This window comes from Misgurnus anguillicaudatus, chromosome 11 (genome assembly GCF_027580225.2).
Source record: "Misgurnus anguillicaudatus chromosome 11, ASM2758022v2, whole genome shotgun sequence".
Lineage (NCBI taxonomy): Eukaryota > Metazoa > Chordata > Actinopteri > Cypriniformes > Cobitidae > Misgurnus > Misgurnus anguillicaudatus.
Window position 1 is genome coordinate 25,669,387 of NC_073347.2, and position 19,886 is coordinate 25,689,272.

The 19,886-nt window shown below is 37.8% G+C and overlaps 1 protein-coding gene and 1 long non-coding RNA gene across 7 annotated transcripts in view; both read left to right on the forward strand.

Moving 5' to 3' along the window:
- The window catches only part of macrod2 (mono-ADP ribosylhydrolase 2), a 705,053-nt gene that overhangs the window by 4,536 nt on the left and 680,631 nt on the right, over positions 1–19,886 (forward strand). For all 6 annotated transcript variants that reach the window (XM_073873423.1, XM_073873424.1, XM_073873422.1 and 3 more), the window contains exon 3: positions 2,918–3,013. In XM_073873423.1, the coding sequence (XP_073729524.1) occupies positions 2,918–3,013 (96 nt within the window). The remainder of the gene's footprint in view (positions 1–2,917; positions 3,014–19,886) is intronic.
- On the forward strand, positions 7,287–7,745 carry LOC129415832 (uncharacterized). Its single transcript, XR_008635015.1, has 2 exons — positions 7,287–7,340; positions 7,432–7,745. It is a non-coding gene; the product is annotated as an uncharacterized lncRNA (long non-coding RNA).

The window sequence follows — 19,886 nt, forward strand, 5'->3', positions numbered from 1 at the left end:
CAGACGCGCAATCGCGTGACCGCACGTGTGTCCGATGAAACCGTCTATAAACTGTAAAAAATTAAAAGTTGACTTAACTTAAATTTTCAAGGCAACTTGCTGCACAGCTTTTTTGAGTTTACTAGTGATGGTCGCTTTCGAAGCACTGCTTCATGAGGCTTCGAAACATTTACGAATCTTTTGTTTCGAATCAGTGGTTCGGAGCTTGTTTCAAACTGGCCCAAGTCACGTGATTTTAGCAAACGAGGCTTCATTACGTCATAACTGTTTCGAAACGTTTCGAAAATCCGATGGTTCACCAGTAGGGGGAGTTGATCACATGACCAGTGTCTAATAAGTTTAGGTGAACTCGGGTCAGTTTTATTATGAAAGTTCATAAAACATTTATACTTCTGACTGATAACACTGCCATGTTGTCTACTTTTTGTTTATAGACATATTTAATGACAAAAATGTGCATAATTAAAAGGGTAGCTAGTTTTATTCATTTGTTTGCCCTAAATAAAACTAAAAACACATAATACACTTTTAACTATGTCTTAATTAAGTTAAATACTTTTTTTTTAAACATATTTTAATAAAAATCTTGCTATTATTTTGTAAAAAAAAGTGTAAAATGTTTCGCCACATCTGCTTTTACACTATTTTGACCAGCAGGGGTCGCCAGCGTGTGTGGGTTTCGAACTGCTTCGAAAAACTTAATCAATTTTCGAAGCATTTGGTTCAATTGATTCGAAGCTTCGAAAAGCTTCGTTTCTCCCATCACTAGAGTTTACTCAACTCTTGGATGATGTAGTTCACCTAACTCAATTTACTGAGTAATGTCAACTTACACCAAAAAAGTTGAACCAACTTAAACTGATCAGGTAATAAGCAAATTTCTATGTTCACTCAACTAGTGGCTAAGTTGGGTAAAGAGTAATTTAGTATATCCAAATTTAACTAATCTACATGTTTTGGACTGTGAGAGTGTACACAGAAAGGTCTCATAAACAAAGTCTTTGTCTGACTTAAACCAGAGACCTTTTTGCTGTGAGGCAACAATGATGCGCGCTAACTCATTGTGCTGCCCTCTACACTGAACACACACTTCTCAATCATGGTAACAATGAACAAATGTAATTCTTTAAAAATGACTCTAAATACAACATATAACTAACATTAACAACATATCAACATAAATAAACCCAGCAAACATTAAAACAGTCATCTTTTTTAGTAAATATTAACCAAAGAAGTGAACATGTCGCAATGCATGCTGGGAACCATTCTGACCATTGTTTTTTTTTAATTGCTTGTTCAGATTACTCAGTTTGGCAAGTTGGGTGAACGAATTGGACAAAAACTTATACAAACTTATACAAGTCCAGTCAACAAAATAATATTTGTTAGCTGAATGATTATGCTCTTTTCATTCAGTGAACACAAAATAATCAATTGACGCCCTTCAACAAAGAAATCTTTGTTCAAGTTACTTAATGTTCTTTGTTGAATGAACATTTTAAAGTTGGATTTTTTACAGTGAAAGCTCAGTGGTAGAGCATTGTTATAGCACCACGAACGTTTGTGGCTTTGATCCCAGTAACCTGCATAATGATAAATGTATACTTTGTATTGGATTGTAAGTCGCTTTGGATAAAGCCTCTGGCAAATGCATAAATATAATGTAAATGTAAACAATATTTTAAAATCTGAAATATTTCACTTAGAACCAGGCCATTTTATCTTTAGTTTTTGTAGTGAGAAGGTATCACAAATACTAAATGGGCCATTTCCGCGCCTTGGATGAGGTTTGTTACTAACACATCATGTGTTCCACCAAATGGCTTTGTCCTGTGCCAGCAGGCCTGGGGATGATCTGACAAGAGGAGGTGACCTGTTTCATTCACATTATCTCCTAATCTTAGAGGAAATTCTGTAGGTGTTACAGGCAATTATGCAAATAAGCACAATAAACACAATTGCTTGCACATTTGCATGTGATTGTGCAAATTCTTTGTATTTTCTGTAGCCTGTAAAAAGATCTCGTAGGGTTGCTCACTGGCTAATGGCAACAGTTTGGGGCCTGATGGTTTGGGCAATGTTTTGATCGTTGGGCTCCTATCTGTTCTTCTAACCCATATGCATAGTGTTGCATGCCAGGAACCAGCCAGATCTGATTTTGTTGGTTTCCACTCTCTGATTTTGTAGATGATATTGAAACTCCAGTAGGTGACTTGGCAATTAGTAGAAACATGCCTATATTCAACATGCCTCTTCCACTACAGAAAATTTGTTAAAGGGGACATTTCACAAGACTTTTTTTAACATGTATAATAAATATTTGATGTCCCCAGAGTATGTAAGGGTTTAGCTTAAAATACCATATGGATAATTTATTAAAATATGTTAAAATTGCCACTTTGTAGGTGTGAGCAAAAATTTGGCGTTTATGGGTGTGTCCTTAAATGCAAATGAGTTAATCTCTGCACTAAATTGCAGTGATGCTGTGGTTGGAAAGTGCAGATTAAGGGGCGGTATTATCCCCTTCTGACATCACAAGGGGAGCCAAATTTCAATGACATATTTTTTCACATGCTAGCAGAGAATGGTTTACCAAAACTAAATTACTGGGTTTTTCTTTTTCCCATTTTGTAGGTTGATACAAGCACTGGGGACCCAATTATAGCACTTAAACATGGAAAGTTAGATTTTCATGATATGTCTCCTTTAAAATATAATATAAATATAATATATTAGCAGTCAATTTTGTAAACATTCCTGGATATCTGACATACTCTTTCATCAAACCACAGTGTTTACAACTTGAGTGTTTACATTGTAGATGTAGGTCAGTGGACAGTTTTAGGGCCTTTAATGAACGTGATATTTATTAGTATTGGATTGTCTACATAATCTTTTATTCTGCTCCATACAGAGGGTAAAGAACAGAAGTCTTCCTCGCTGGCTGATAAAGTGTCTCTGTACAAAGGTGACATTACTATTCTGGAGGTGGATGCCATAGTAAATGCCGGTGAGTATTCTGATTCTAATCAATTTCTCAAAGCTTCGGGATAAACTCGGCCAGACTATAAACAGATGATGAGCTTGATGAAGTTGTTTTATGAAACCCAAGTCAGTAGTGAGTTGAAGTTGTTACTTGTAAGATCTTGCACTTGGTTCCAGTGGCGGCCGGTGACGACTTTTGTTCAAGGGCACTTGATGCCAAGTTCATCACAACATGTGTGTAGCCCGTCATTTGTGTGGCTCGTAATTTCAAAATATGTGTTCTGCGCGTCGCGGGATCCTATGTGCATCACGTGTCTTGTCAAAATAAGTGCCTGCTGCAGATGCGTCTAAAGGGTTTATGATAAAATAGACACTTGCGTTTGCCAAGGGTTTACTGTTAAGTGTCTTGCTTTTTTATCATAAACTGTTTTGACGCGTGTGCAACAAACACATATTTTGAAAACACAAGCAACACACGACACTCATTTTGAACACTTATTTTGAACTTGCGCCCCTCGGATGAGCAGTCACGAGCCACCATTGCTTGGTTCTTTTCTCCAGCTGTAGACTTTTGCACACATGGTATAATCAGCTTTGTATTTGTTGAGCTGGCCCTCCCTCTAGTGTCTGTAAGCGGTATAGACATGACTACATTTTTCTGGGGGATCATGCAGTGTACTTAATACTGTAGATTCAGGGTTACTGTCATAAAGAGTTTAGATTAAACTAATAAATAAGCAAGCTTGTCAGAATTACTAAGAAATTACAGTTTGATTAGGATTGCAACTACAATGTGCAGGAGAAGAACAGAGTTAAATACTTCTGCTCATTATCTTCTCATACACTATAACAGTGTATTTTTATGTTTATAATCTTTCACCATCAGTTCTGTAGTCATGTTATTTCTAAGTGATAAGATGTGTTGAAATTTCCTCTTCTGAATTAAACAATTTGTCTGGTAGAGGAAGCCATCAAACCAATGTGTAAAAATGATTTGTATGCATTTGCAAATTTTGCTCGCAGAGAGCGTATTTTGCATGTTTTTAGCTTGTTAATTGTCTTGTTCTCATGTCACAGCAATGGTGTTTAAAATATTTTTACATTTTAACATTGTATGGTGATTCAAATCTGTTACTTCTGAGGAAATGCTATGCTTAAAATAGACGTTCTGCAAAAAACTAACTAGTTCAATGGTTTCCGTTGTGGCGAGAGTGCAAAAAAACACTGTCATGGTTTACCTCAAGACCTGACTTGCATACATTATTTAATATGTATTGTCTAGTCTAGCAGACGATTAGGTTGTATAGAAATGAGATGTTTTCCCCTAAAGCTGTTTAACTCCGTGTCAGTCATACAAAGGAAGTGTTTAACATCTCTGAATACAGAGCATGATTAGAAATAGCTGGACGTATGAAACTGCTTTTTGACGAGAGTCTATGATTTTTACCGGACTGTTGAGTTTGTAACTGCAAACAGAAAGTCTCAGCAGCTGGTTTGTGCTGTTGTTTATTCACATTAATGTTCATGCATGTTTGAGCATTTGAGTTTTTTTTGTTTTGTTTATCTGTCCTCTTCAGATGTACCATGACTTTAACTAGAAAGCCTTTCTGGCCAAGTACATGTTTAATAAGCATTAAGATACACATTTTTCTTGTTGCATGGTTGAGAATAATCAAAGATTTTATTTTAAAGGCGGGGTGCATGATTTTTTGGGGGCCATTTTGCCTTTATTTGACAGACAGTAACCAAGAGACACGATAGTAGAGCACAGGGTGGAGAGAGGGCCATGGGAGAGGCAAAGGATTCGAACTCGGGTGTGCGTCTGCACCGTCAGAGCACTGTCCACTGCACCATCAGCTCCGACGGGGTGTATGATTCTTAAAAAACACTTTGAAAAAGGGAGTCGAGCCAACTACCAAAACACCTTTGTAGCCAATCAGCAGTAAGGGGCGTGTCAACTAACCGGCATCATTGCCTGGGTTGTACATGTGTGGGGTGGGTGTATCAAAAGAAGGTCCAGATTCTATTGGGGTAGGGGTGTGTTTATGTGATTACAAATGTCAACATTGGCTTTCAGAGATCATGCACCCCTCCTTTAACAGATTTCGAAAGCTAATTTCATTTAGCTAAGCTCCTTTAAAACAGCAGCAATATCACCCTCTAGCCCAAGACTGGTTGCACACTGAAGCTAAGTAGGGTTGAGCCTGGTCAGTACTTGGATGGGAGACCTCCTGGGAAAACCAGGTTGCTGGTAGATATGTTAGTGAGAAGAGCAGGGTGGGCTCACCCTGTGGTCTGTTTGGGTCCTAACACCCCAGTATATTGATGGGGACACTACTGTCATAAAGCACCGTCTTTCAATGAGACGTAAACTGAGGTTCTGACTTTTGTGATCGTTAAAAATCCCACGATGCCCGTCGAAAAAGAGTAGGGGTTTGCCTCGGCATCCTGGCCAAAGTTTTACACTGGCCTACTAATCATCTCCTCATATACTAATTTTCGATAATACTCTGTCTTTTACTCGCTTAATTTTTTTATATAATGTATAATAGCTATAATTGGCTACACTTAAGAGGGTTGCACACCGGACGCGCAGCCCAGCGCCACGCAGCGTCATGACGAGTCGCCTCTAGGACAACACTGAGGTATCGTACACCGGAAATGCACATCAAGTAGCGCAAGCTTATTCAGATAGCGTCTACTTCAAAATGCAAAAAATACGTTAGCAGCAAATGTTAATCACTAACAATTTGGGACAAATATGATGTTATTTAATGTTAAACTATGTGAGTGGCGCATTCTGGCGCTACAGGGATTTGTGCAACTTTCTGATTCAAAGTTGGGTGCCGCGGACAGACGCCACCTGTCTGCGCCGGTGTGCGTATACTTTTTTTTTTTTAAGAATGGCGTGGCGGTGAGCTGCGCGTCCGGTGTGCGACCCCCTTTAAGTGGGTCACGCACCGGACAAAAAGGGCAGCCTCGCATCTAGGACAACTCTGAGGTATAGTACTCCGGAAGTGCACATAGCGTCTACTTCAAAATGCAAAATATACAATAGTGGCCAATGTTAAATGCTAACAATTTGGGACAAATATGATGTTATTTAATGTTAAACTATGTGAGTGGCGCTCTGTGGCGCGACAGGGATTTGAACAGTGTTCTGAGTCACAGCAGACAGCCGTCGCTGGTGTGCGTACATTCATAGAAAATAATGTGTTTTTTTTTTTAGATTCATGGCGCGGCGCTTCTCAGACGGTGTGCGACACCCCCCCACACTTTTTCAATTAAAATGTATTTTTACTACAGCGACTTTGACAATAAATATTGTTTTCATAGCAGGCAGCTTTACAATGATTACTGCCTTAATCCAGTGAGCAAGATAAAGGAGAGTGAAATAACAAAACGCTAGAAAGATGCAAAGCATGTGCAGTATAAACTATTTTGAAGTGTAGTATGAAATGAGAGATGCATGTAATTTTGAAACCTAAAATAAAAAATTTTTTGTGGACCGCTAGAACCTCTCCTGATGTAACTCACAGGTCAGATTTTATGAGTAACATTCTGTTTTGTGTGCCTGTTATGTGATTTGACCTTTAGTACAGTCTAACCTAGCAGAAAGTTTCATACAGTATGCAAAGAAAACAGGAAATGAGAAAACATGCAGAGAGGGCTGCTGGTCTAATATGGGGGTCTGATGCAATTGTAATGATGTGAAACTGCATTTGTAAGCAGAATGAATCATGCGTTTGGTTGGAATGCGGACAAAGTTTCAACAAGTTCGTTGGCAGGTTCTTCCCATCAGCGGTCACATTTAAGAACGCTGTGCGTTTCTGTTGGGGATCGTGCAATTGAATTAGGAAAGTAATTGGTTTAAAGGCTCAGAGTATGATGGAGGCGACTTATCATGCAGACGGGTGGCTGTTCATCCATCAAAGGCCAATGGCTTAGGCCAGGAAAGTAATCGTATTATTGCAACATGGCTTTGGACTCATTCTTAAAGCCCCATTTTGCTCTAGTGTTTTTGTGTTTTGATTCCTGAAATGATGTTTTCATCTCGAAAAGCTATAATACGATAAGAGCAAAGCCTCTTTACGATTGCATAGAGTTGCACTCCAGTGTTGTCTGGGTGGAAGTGCAACATTATGCTAGCTTTTGCAAAAAATATCTCCAGGGTTTTTGTTTACCATAATTCCTCCATTTTAAAAGTTTAACAATTACAAAATTTTACCATTTACGAAAAAAGAAGAGTTTCAATAAATCTATGGTGCAATTTCACTGATTGCCATTTTTTTGCTTAAGGGGGAGACGTTTCATCTAATTTGGCATCTTCGTCATACTACCTATTAAACTACGTAGGTAATTTAGAGCCATTTCTGATTTTCTTTCTCTTCCTCTGTGTGCCGATTTATGAGTAATCATTGTAATTTCCGTGCACTCCCACAGTCTGATTTCCGGTGTCCGTGCACACATCCGTCTGTGTTTACACTGTCCCCGGCCTTGCAAAGAGAGACTGTTAAAAAAACTCTTGGAAAGGAATGAAATTGACTGATTATCCCTGTTGCTCTCATAATTATGCGGCGAGGTTGACGCAAGAGCCATCAGCTTGTCATAAACTGTTCCTTCTCTTCCTGAATATAATCGTTTATATTCATCTCTTTGTCCCACCCAGGCACCCACCTCCCTTCAACCAATTTACAGCATTTAATGTTGAGGAATATTACTGCAATAAAAGGCTCTTGTTCAAAAGGCCTAATTCAGATCATGTCATATTATTATATTCTTCAAACTTGGGTTTAAAGACTCGAGCAGGATTAGTTCATCTGGGGTTTATAGGTATGGCTATAAATGACATAACTGAAGATCTGATTAACTTTTTGTATCCTTTTATAAAGAAATAGTTTACCTAAAATCATGAAGGGGTGGTTTCCCAGACAGGGATTATACTAGTCCAAGACTAAAATAAATGTAAGAGCTGTCCAAACTGAAAACTTCTTGCACTGACATAGCTTAAAATACATCCGTGCCCTTTGTTTTGCCTTAAAATGCACACAAGGTTCCCATGGGTCCTTGAAATCCTTGAAAGTTTGTGAATCTGGGGGTAAAATATTCAAGGACCTGGGAAGTTTTTGAAAATATACATACATAGATACAGTGCTTGAAAGTGCTTGAATCTATTTCATGCAAAAGGTTTTCTGGAATAAAATCCATATAATTCCCATATAATTTCATAAAAATTCTAGACTTTTTAAGCACACGTGCTAAACTGTTTGCTTTAAATGCTTTTATCTTCTGTATGCGAATGTTGATTCATACCAAAATGCTTTTTTGCATATTTGTGTTTGACACATGAAAACGTCTTTGGTTACTTATGTAACTGTTGTTCTCTGAGAAGGGAACCAGACGCTGCGTCTCCCTTGCCATACTTCCTGCGTCCCTTTAGCACCGTCTTTGGCAATATTTCAAATAGCGATATATTTCCAGGCTCCTGTGTCAACGTTTGTCGTTAAGTCTCACCATTGGTTGAATTTGATATACACATTCAGATGCACTTACCCCTGGAGGTGTCCCCAAAGTGTCACTGCAGTGACACAGCACGAGTTCCCTTGAAAGCGAACTGTAATAATGTATCTTCTTAAAAGGTAAAATGATGTAACCTTACTCTCACTTGAATGTCCCCACATTCAGTCCTTGAATTTGAGGGTATTGCACCTGGAAAGTCCTTGAAAGGTCCTTGAATTTGAAGTTAACTAAGGTGTGGGAATCCTGAGTAATGTTTTTATTAAGGAATGTTTGTTAAACTAGTTATTTTCCTAATTAAACTAAGGCCTAGTCCTGGCTTAAGCTAATCCCTGTCTGGGAAACCACCCTTATAGTGTTTTTTGTTTTTGGGTTGGGGAGCTATTCCTTTAAACATTAAATCATCAGAAAAAATAAGACCAAGAGGTGACAATCATACAATCTGTCATACTGTTTCATTTGGTTCACACTTTTGAATTAGTTCAGCGAGGCGTCTCATAATAATCACATGTTCTGCATTGCCTGACATCTCTGAAATGGATCTGGAACTAAATGAATTACCATATTTATTTATTTATTGTGTACAGTGCTTGACAGACTCCAATTTGTGATGAGCCATTCTCGCATGTATTTCAGTAGATTACGTTTTTTAATACTACACAAGACACCGATCAACCAATCACAGTCGCATTCAGGAGCGTGTACCAACTGAATCTTCATAGTTTTTTGTCTTTGTGATTTCATGGAAACCAAAAGATTGATTTTAATCCAGCATTATTAGTTAATAAAGTGCGCTGCTTTTACACTCGGGCCATGTAGCGTTTGCATTGAAAATGTCAGGCGGCATGAAATTAAATGGCAACAGTAATTAATTCTGGACGGCTTCATGCTGCATGCTGAGAGAGGTGAGGCTGTAAGCACGTTAAATGGGTTTTTAAATCACTCTCTGGATGGCCAATTATTTTTTCATGGAAATAAATTTCTTGTCAGAGCTGCTAATTGAAATCGCAACTGACACCAAGGCCGTGATGGGTGCAAAAATTTTAATTGCTCTCCCTTTCTTGTTTTCACACAAGGTGCTGTTTCGCTAAGCAAACAAAACAAACACCAAATAAAAAATGTTGACATCTGACAGGGCGGTCAGGCGATGGAGCTGTTAAATATAGCGCTAGAGCTTTCACAAACAATATCTGTGTGTTAACTGAAAAATAAACTAAAAGCGCAACTCAAAGTACAAACGATAAAGTATTTTTCATCTTGAGTAAACCTGAGATATTTAAAGATATTTGAAGATGCCGTGCAGCCTTTGTGCTGATGATGAGAAGTGTCGTTTTGTAATTATGGGAGCTCTTTAAAAGAGAAACTGAAAGCTATGTCTCTTGCCCTGTAGTGGGGTGAGACTCAGCCACGGATGAATACAGTAATGGAGTCTAATGCACTCTGAACATTAAATGTTCTATGAGTCACAAAGCTTAATGGAGAGCACTTGCATGTTTAACCAAGGATGGGCCTCGGTTCTTTTGTAATTGACATTTGAGAGTGGGAGAAGAAGAATCCTTATTAACACATTTTGCAAAAAGGGGAAAAAGGGCCTGCCTCTATTCTGTCCTCATAAAAAAAACAGATATAAGACCGAACACAAGAAATAAGTCAGAGCTTATGTTGCTAAAAGTATACTAGTATAAAGTATAAAAGCCTTTTGATATGAAAGACAAAGTAAATTTGTGTCTTTAGTTGCAAGGGTATATTTTACTCACCGTATTTTTCAGACTATAAGCCGCTCCGAAGTATAAGTCACATCAGTGAAAAATGTGTTTTGAAGAGGAAAAACATATAGAAGTCACATTGGACTATATGTCACGTTTATTTGAAAAATGATTTCACAAAATCCAAGCCGAAAAAACTTGGGCTACATGTTGTTTGCTTGTTATATAAATAAACTATGTTGAAAGTACTTTGTTGTTATTTATTCTATCTATAGCGGAGTTTACCAGAAATTACGCGTTGACCACGAAACCTGCTTGTTTATGTTACTGCTGAAACCATCTATAGGCCACGTTCCATAAAGATATTTTGTTAATTTCTTACCGTAATTGTATAAAAACTTTTTTTGTAAGTGGATGCATTTGCTAAGGACTTTATTTGGGTATTTTTAAAGGCGATTATCTCAATATTTTGATTTGTTGGCACCCTTAGAGTCCAAATTTTCAAATAGTCCTGGCCAAATATTGTCTTATCCTAACAATCCACACATCAATGGAAAGCTTTTTTCAACTTTCAGAGGATGTATAAATCTCAATTCCAAAAAATTGACCCTCATGACTGGTTTTGTGCTCCACAGTCACATTTAGTCTTTCATGTTTCTGTTCAGTGTATACATGATGATGAATGTTTTAGTGAGTGTTAGGGATACAAGAGTTATTGAAATTATAGAAATATTGCAGTGCATATTGCAGTATGTATATTATAATGGTTTGCAGTGAGTGATTTTAGTTCTTCAAAAAGTATAGTTTTAGATCTATGCAGATAGCAGAAAGACTGGTTAGACTTGGAGAGCTTTACATATGCAAAGCACTGCAGAAATTGAACAGCCAAATGGTATTTGTCCCGGTTCTCGTCCCAAACATTTTGCTAATCTTTTTTATTGTTAGCACAGATTTCATATAAGCCTGGTAATGGCTGTCGTCTAAGACCAGACCAAAAACTCATGGTAAAATACACCTTGCTGAAGATCAGTAAGAGAAGTCCTTGTTTCGAGGATATTTCTTTGTCTCTGATTGTTTTAGGATGTGGGAGGCTGGACAATTTGTGGACACTGTGTGCTATGTAATTAGTACCTCAAGACCTGACAAACCTGAGTAAAATCCCACTTTGTGCTCAACTAGTGCTCTAAAAAACAAAAGAAGTCCATGGAATGTCCTCGGATAAGTAAGTGTGTGATTGTTTGTGTTTAGATGGATGAGGAAGGAAAGGGAGATGAACATTTTGGTCTAGTACTCCTGTTTGGCCCTTGATAAAATCTGTTTTTGATCTTAAGTCCGCTTTACAGACCTATAACAATAACATTGGCTAAAGACCATCCCAAACACACACACATCCAGACACAGTTTAAATCCACGCCCAGTGTTTGGGTTGGACAGTTGGAAAATCAATAGCCATGGCCCATGGCACTTACTGCTCTGATGAACAGTAAAATAACTGTGTGTATGTGTGTGTGGAGAGCTGAATTGCCTTTAAAAAGCCTTGTTAATACTGTCAGCATGATGGAAATCATGTACAGAATATTTTTCAGCACATAGCTGTAATATAACACGCACATTCATGGCCATTCAGGAGCCTTAGCCGCAATATTATTTGTTTAAGGAGTATCATAATATTCAAGAACAACATAACATAAAATCCTAGTCAAAGAAAAACAACACAGCTTCATTTAAAATGCGCACATATTTAACTATCAGGAAATGCCAACAGCAGAAATGTATATGTGGTTAGCTAAATGTGGTCTTGAGATTCACCTAAACATCACTAAATCTGGAGTATTGCGTCTTATTTGAGTAATAAATTACTTCTTTTAATGAAAATTAATAATTTTTGATGACAGGAAGATATTTTGAACTATGTTCATAATCAAACCATTTGGATCCCAATTTACTTCTATATAAACGTTTGGTTTGGTTATAAACATTTCTCAAAATATCTTCCTTCGTGTTTATCAGAACAAAAAAATGATACGAGGTTGCAACAAAATATGGGTAAATAATGACAGAATTGAATCCTGATCTTCGGGTCTGGTGCTAGCACTTTTAGCATAGCTTAGCACAATCCATTGAATCTGATTAGACCATTAGCATTGCTGATGTGACATGGATGCAGCAGGCGTAGTGATATTGCCCACTGCCCGAAAATAGTCACCTGCCATTGAAAGTAACCAAGGGGACTATTAGTACACGATGTAACTACAGAAGAGTCAAGTTTTAAATAGGAAAAATATTGAAACTATTTTTTAGCGCAATGCTAATGGTCTAATCCGATTCAATGGATTGTGCTAAGCTATGCTAAAAGTGCTAGCGCCAGACCCGGAGATCAGCTGAATGGATTTCAAAATGGTAAGAATCAAATGTTTAACTCTAGGGGAGCTGGAAAATTAGCATATTTTCAAAAAAAGTGGAGTGTCCCTTTAATTTGCGAAGATTTTAAAATTAGCATTTTTTGTATACAACAATACATACTGTTAATATGCTATATAACATTTTAAATGTTCTGAATAGATTTTAATGGGGGAACCCTCATGTTAATTTATTTTTATATTATTTTATATGAAAATCATTATTTCTATGTATGCCTATTAATACATTTTTGTTTGATGCTTAATAAAAAAATAAAAATAAAAATAATAATAATAACAATTTTGAATTCAAACTTTATTTGGAGGACCCCCAGTAATACCATCACGGACACCCATGCCTTAAAGAAAACATGGCCAGCTCTGCTTTAGCAATTACTTTTATATACATTGCCAGCTTCTTTACTAAGCTTTTCTCCATCTCACCATGTCAAACGCTAATGAATTATAAACCGTTTTTCTCTATTAAAGATTTAAATCTGAAGTGTGTTGTAGCCAAGGTGCTGTTTGAATCTTTGGCCTAAAGGGGGCACTGTGCATCCACAAGAATCCTGACCCGTCTGCAACCCGAGAAGACTGCTCCAACCCTCATGTAAACCGCCAGCGCTCATCTCTGTTGTTTTGACCAAATCCACAGCGCTTGTTTAGATAGCTGTTTGTATTCAAGGGATGTCGTGTTGTGACTGATGCCTCTTGTTTTACTTTAGTCTTAGATTACTGGGATAAAGGGGATGCAGCTCATGGGTTCTTTACATGTCTACAGCTGCCCACATGTTGAAATGTAGTCACTTTTATGTGAGATAATAAATATTCACGACTCGAGACACTGCTGGGTTAGTATTTGTTTATAGCTATTAATATAGTGATGAAGTGTGATTATAGCATATATAAACAATTGTAATGCATGATCTTCTCAGATTTGTCCTTTTCCATGGAAAGAAAAGGAAGGAAAGAGAGAACGTCCCAAAACATTGTGTCCATCAAATCATGCTGCGTAAATGTGTTTTTCGGACCTGGTGAACCTGAAGAGGCACAAACATTCAGATGGTGAGAAATCCGATAAAAGCAGAGAGATGAATTTATTCATTGCATCCCGAGAGGAACATTTTCCCAAAAAGCTACTTCTACCAAGCCACCTGCTGGTTGGTCTTTGTGTTGCTGTTTTCCTCAGAAATTCCCCAGATGTGTTCTGGTTTTCTCATTTTTTCCTGCCCGTTCTGCTCTTTAGTCCATTTTTATGACTAATCGGTAGTTTTCTTGACATTCGCTAAAGCCTTTCCATACAAGCTATCAACAAAAAGTCTGTGCCTTAGCAGAAATGCTTATTAGGTGCTTGGTTACATGCCCACGGTGGGAATTTTTGCAGTAATGGTCCCTCTGAACATTTTCATAATGGGCAGTTCAGCGCTCCACAAATACAGATTTAAAAAACCATGTGCTATTTTTGAAGAAGGTTATTTGCTTCGTAGATGGGCTTTTTTTCTTAAAAAGACATGCCTGTTAATGCAGACCACCATGGGCTTATCAGAGTTACGCCTTTCAGTAATACCCCTAAGCCTGGGATACAATTGGATTTTCTTTCTCCTTCCCAGTAAAGGACCTCTCCCAGCGTTCCGCACTCATTTCATAACAGACGCCATTCCCACTGCGTAACTATTGAAAAGACAAGCAAACAGGTTCCAGATCAAATATTCTCGGATTGATTACAAAGCAGAGTCTTTTACAAAGTGAGTTGTTTTCTGCAGAAGCCCCTTCGAGGGCCTGCAATGAATTGTGGGATAAATGCAGTTGATGTGAGTTTTAATTAACAGGCCATAATTATAAAACGCTCCGTATAGAGCAACACATTAATGGGTGAAATTTAGACTTGATATTTAAATTGAAACGGGCCTGCACTCTCTTTCGGTTAGTGCGTAACTTTATCTCCACTTTAGAGCACAATTGCAGATCAAATGGTGGTATGAGGAAATTGATTTCGATGATGTGGTAGCTACCCTGCACTTTAAACAGATGGAATTGAACGGATCTGAGCTTTATGGCTGTTAAGACCAACCTCCTGTTCTCTTCCATCTGTATGCTAATGACAAACGAATTGAGATTGTTAAGGAATAAGTTTCAATTTGCTTGACAGGCATTATTGTTCTTATTGCGCAACCACATCAGTGTGCTAAGCTGAAAACGTGGGATGGATTGACGTTTAATGCTGTTAAAAGCAAATATGATTTCAAAAGCCTTTGTGATTTTTGACTAATAATACTATGTAATCATATTCAGGAAGTATTGCATAAATGTAGGCCGAGAGGCAAGATGACCTGAAAACAGGCTTTTTGCAACAAATTTACAGATCTCGACTTTTTTATGGTTTGATTTGATAATGTTTGCAAGCATGTTGAATTGAGATTCAAGCTTTTTTTTAAAGGAACATTCCACTTTTTTGAAAATGTGCTCATTTTCCAGCTCCCCTATATTTAAACATTTGATTCTTACCGTTTTAAAATCCATTCAGCTGATCTTCGGGTCTGGCGATACCACTTTTAGCATAGCTTAGCACAATCCATAGAATCTGATTGGACCATTAGCATCGCGCTCAAAAATAACAAAGAGTTTGGATATTTTTCCTATTTAAAACTGGACTCTTCTGTAGTTAGATCCTGTACTAAGTCCGATGGAAAATAAAAAATTGCGATTTTCTAGGCAGATAGGCGTAATAATTTTGGTGTAATAATCAAGGACTTTGCTGCCGTGATACGGCAGCAGGAGGCGTAATGATATTACGTAGTGCCTGAAAATAGTCCCCTACTATTAAAAGATACTACGGTGACTATTTTCGGCTGCTGCGTAATATCATTGCGCCTCCTGCAGCCATGTTACAGCAGCAAAGTCCTTGATTATTACGCCAGAATGAGTGTATAGTTCCTAGCCATATCTACCTAGAAAATCACAAATCACAAAAATATTTTTTTTTTCGATGTAACTACAGAGAGTCAAGTTTTAAATAGGAAAAATATCGAAACACTTTGGTTATTTTCAGGCCCGATGCTAATGGTCTAATAAGATTCAATGGATTATGCTAAGCTATGCTAAAAGTGTTAGCGCCAGACCCAGATATCAGCTTAATAGATTCCAAAACAGTAAAAAGGGGAGCCGGAAAATGAGCATATTTTCATTTTGTAGTGTCCCTTTAATATGTTTACAGTGGTCCCATAGTGTGTTTGCTTAAAGTGGCACATTCAAAACTAGTGGCACCTGAAGAGTGAAAACAAATAATGGTTGATGTTTTCTCAGCACTAACCTGTAGTTACTGTTTGCAGTAACCTATTTTATGTTCTGTTAACACAGTTGTCTGGTTCATTAGCTTTCCCTGGCCCTTATTTGAACCCAAGATAACACATGCCATCATATCTTCTCTGAGTAGCAATTGTGTGATGGTGCACAAGATCCAATAAATGAGCCACCTTGCACTTCTTTATTGTTTATTTTTAACACTTGGATTGAGTTTGCATTAGTATAATATTTATTTCAAGTTTTTAAACTGAGCCAACTAACAGAATTGTAATCTGTTTACAAATATAAGGCTGAGCTGGTAGCTGAACTGACTGTGTTGACATTATATTTGATTTACATTTATGCACTTGGCCGACACTTATCCAAAGTGACTTATAGTAGTGCTGGGTGGTATATTGAGTTTTAATAATATCTGTATTTTGTCCCAGTGGGATATGGGATGAGAAAATACAGAAAGTCTTTATCTGGGAGAATGAATGAGGAAAAACCCTTCTCTTGAATTTTTTTCATCATACACCATTTTAATAAAGGTGATTGTGACATCGCACATGAGGCTTTAACATGCATGAGATTTTCTACAAAGTGGAAATGTTTAAGAGAAATTGATCGCACATCTCTCATCATCCCAAAATTACCAAGATATAAATTAGATGTGCACCGATAAAACGGCCGATGATGCTTGCTATGCTTTTCTATGTAATGAATTACGGTGAAATGCTGCTACATCCAAAATCCAGGGGGCGCTCTCGTGCAGAAACTCAAAATCCGCTGCAGATGAAGAACCATACACATGCAGCTATAACACGAGGAAATGGCTTAGGGATATATTTATATTGCCGTTCTTCAAACCTTTCAGGTATTTTCATGATAATAAAGAATGTAAATATATATTTTGATTATATTTGATGAGTGTTGCTTTTTCAAATGCATGTTTTAAACGAGTCAAACTAACAGTGATTTTAGATCGATAGATCGATATGGACTTACTGATCAAAAGCTGTAGTACATGAAATAGCTGTGAATAATATAATATCGGCTGTGCGATTCAGAATAGTTATCGGACAAGTGTTATTGGTGTATATCGGCATTTATCGGTGCACCCCAAACATAAATTTTGTTTAATATTTCCCAGCCCTAACTTGCAGTGCAAGCATATTGCACTGTATACAGTTTATTAGTTTGTGTTCCCTGAGATTGAACCAATGACCTTTTGCGCTGCTAACGCAATGCTATACCAATTGAGCTACAGGGTGCTTGCATAATACAGTATATATACAAATAGTGAGGCTACAAGATTAGGCAGTTAAAGTGGTAAAGAGTCTCTGGAGCGCAGGGTCATATAGAGGAGATGCAGAAATGCTGTTGATTCCCAGCTCTGGAGGAGTTTGTCTACCGCAGAGCATTCAGAAGTTGTGACCTTAAGCAAACCGCATTTGTTTAACCTCCACAGGCTTTTCGGCACATAATGGAATGATGGCTGCTGCCATTATCGTAATGAAATGGCCAAATAAGTGACTTAAATGTAGATAATAAGCGGCAACGCTTGTCAGCATGTTGTTTTGTTGCCCTTTGATTGTGTGGCTGGCAAGCCCACCAGTCCAATTAATGCTGCCAATGTGATAGGCATGAGTCTTTTAAGATCTAGCAGAATTAGAAAAATGTACCCGTATAGTCTAGCATACTGTGAGAGATGAAGGTTGTTTGCTTTTAAACATTTGTGAAAATGTTAGGGATTGATGACGATGTTGATTGTCGCTGATGCTACATTAGTATGTATTACATTTTGCATGACTCTTGTGGTCCTCCATACATTAGGTCAATGCAGTTACATTTATGCATTCAGCAGACGCTTTTATGAAAAACGACTTGCAGTAAATTAAAAGCTGTATCTTTTATCCGCATCTCTGTTTCTTAGGAACAAACCCATGACCTTTGGTGCTGCTGACGCAATGCTGTACCGTCTGCGCTGCAGGAACACTATGCACATTCAGAGATCTGAATTTGCCCATAATCCATTAAGCAGACAATAAACTAATATTCTTTAAAGGATTAGTCCATTTTCTTTAAAAAAATCCAGATAATTTACTCACCACCATGTCATCCAAAATGTTGATGTCTTTCTTTGTTCAGTCGAGAAGAAATTGTGTTTTTTGGGGAAAACATTCCAGGATTTTTCTCATTTTGATTGACTTTAATGGACCCCAACACTTAACAGTTGAATGCAGTTTAAAATATGCACTTTTAAACCACAACAACTTGTCTTCCTCCAATCCTGTGACGCGCCAGCGCAACCTTACGTATACGTCATCACATCAAGAGGTGTGGAGAAAGAGGACCGTTCCGACGTTGTTGTATGTTGAATGATACTAATTAATGTCTTTGTGTCAGTTTATTGTTTAAAATGGTCCACAAATGTGCGTTTCATGTGACACTTTCGACGTCATTGCGCAATTGCGTGAGGTCGCGCTGGCTTGTCACACAGCCAGAGGAGGACGAGAGGTTGTGGTTTGGAGGTGCATATTTTTTATTTTTCTTGCCAAAAATTACAATTGTTTTGCTGGATAGGACCATTATGCCTCGTTTTGGATCGTTTAGAGTCCTTTGAAACTGCAATTTTAAACTGCATTAAAACTGTTAAGTGTTGGGGTCCATTAAAGTCCATTAAATGAGAAATATCCTGGAACGTTTTCCTCAAAAAACATAATTTCTTCTCGACTGAACAAAGAAAGACATCAACATTTTGGATGACATGGTGGTGAGTAAATTAACTGGATTTTTTTGATTAATCCTTTAAACATAAATGATCACAATATTGAATATTGTACGCGTGGGTCATACATTCACATTTTCTGGGGTAATTAAACCCAACGCCTGAGTCTGTCCCAGCATTTTTTAGGGTGCAGATTGCTAGTGATTTCCACCCTTAACCATCAATACCATAAAATCATTCATTTTGGCCTTTACATTGAACTTTTGTCAAAACACTGTGGCATACCTTTTTTATTATGTCGGCTTATCTAGGATAAGTATTTGTAACTGCAGAATAAATTAGAATGCCAGATTCACTGATCACACAATGACAAATTCATGTCATTATTACTGATAGCAACTTTTCCTGAGATTGTTTAGCCGGAAGCCTTTTATCTCCATAGCTAAGACAGAATGTCACGGTGTTAATTATCTTCAGTCATCTCTCGAGTTAAGCGTGCCACAAAACATCAAAGGCTTCATTCTTAACAACCAAACAGATACTCTCAAATGTCTCAACTCTAATGAAACTGCAAGCAGACTTGCACATTCCTTAACACGCTTGCTCGCTCTTTCTCTCTCTCTTTCTCTCTCTTCTCTCTTTTCATCGTCTTATTTGCCTTCTCAACAATCCTTCCGGCATGCAGGTGTTGATTGATTTGAAAGAATGTCATTCGTTGTTTTAATGTGATGGCGAAAAAGAAAGAGGCCGAATAAATGTCTTCTGCCTTTTTGTCATTGGCTGTTTTCATCAGGGTTTGTGTTACTGTGATGAACAAGAAGACAAGGTGTCTGTGCCTTGTAGGGAAAATGTATTTATGGTGCTATTCTCAGAACTGCGCCAGCAAACAGCAGAATGAGAAACAGCAAACAAGCGAAAGCGAGATATTGTGTCCAACAAGGAGAGTTTAATTGTTGTTGTTGTTATCCGCATGCAGACTGCAAAGCGGATCTGTGTCGGCTGTTGCTGACCACTGTCTAATGGTCATGTGTGCACTGGCAGCTCCAGCTTGACCAACTAAAGCGGCCTACTTTAATGATTAATTAACGGAGTGTTAAGTGAATGCAGGTGGATGGCCTAACAGAAAGTGACAAGCCCACAACTGCTGCCCAGTAATCTTGATGCATGTAAAGAATATTATCTCCAACACTGTCAGAAAAACAGTCCCTAGCTGTCAGCGTGGCGGTACCCTTTCAAAAAGTACACATTTGCACCTAAACAGGT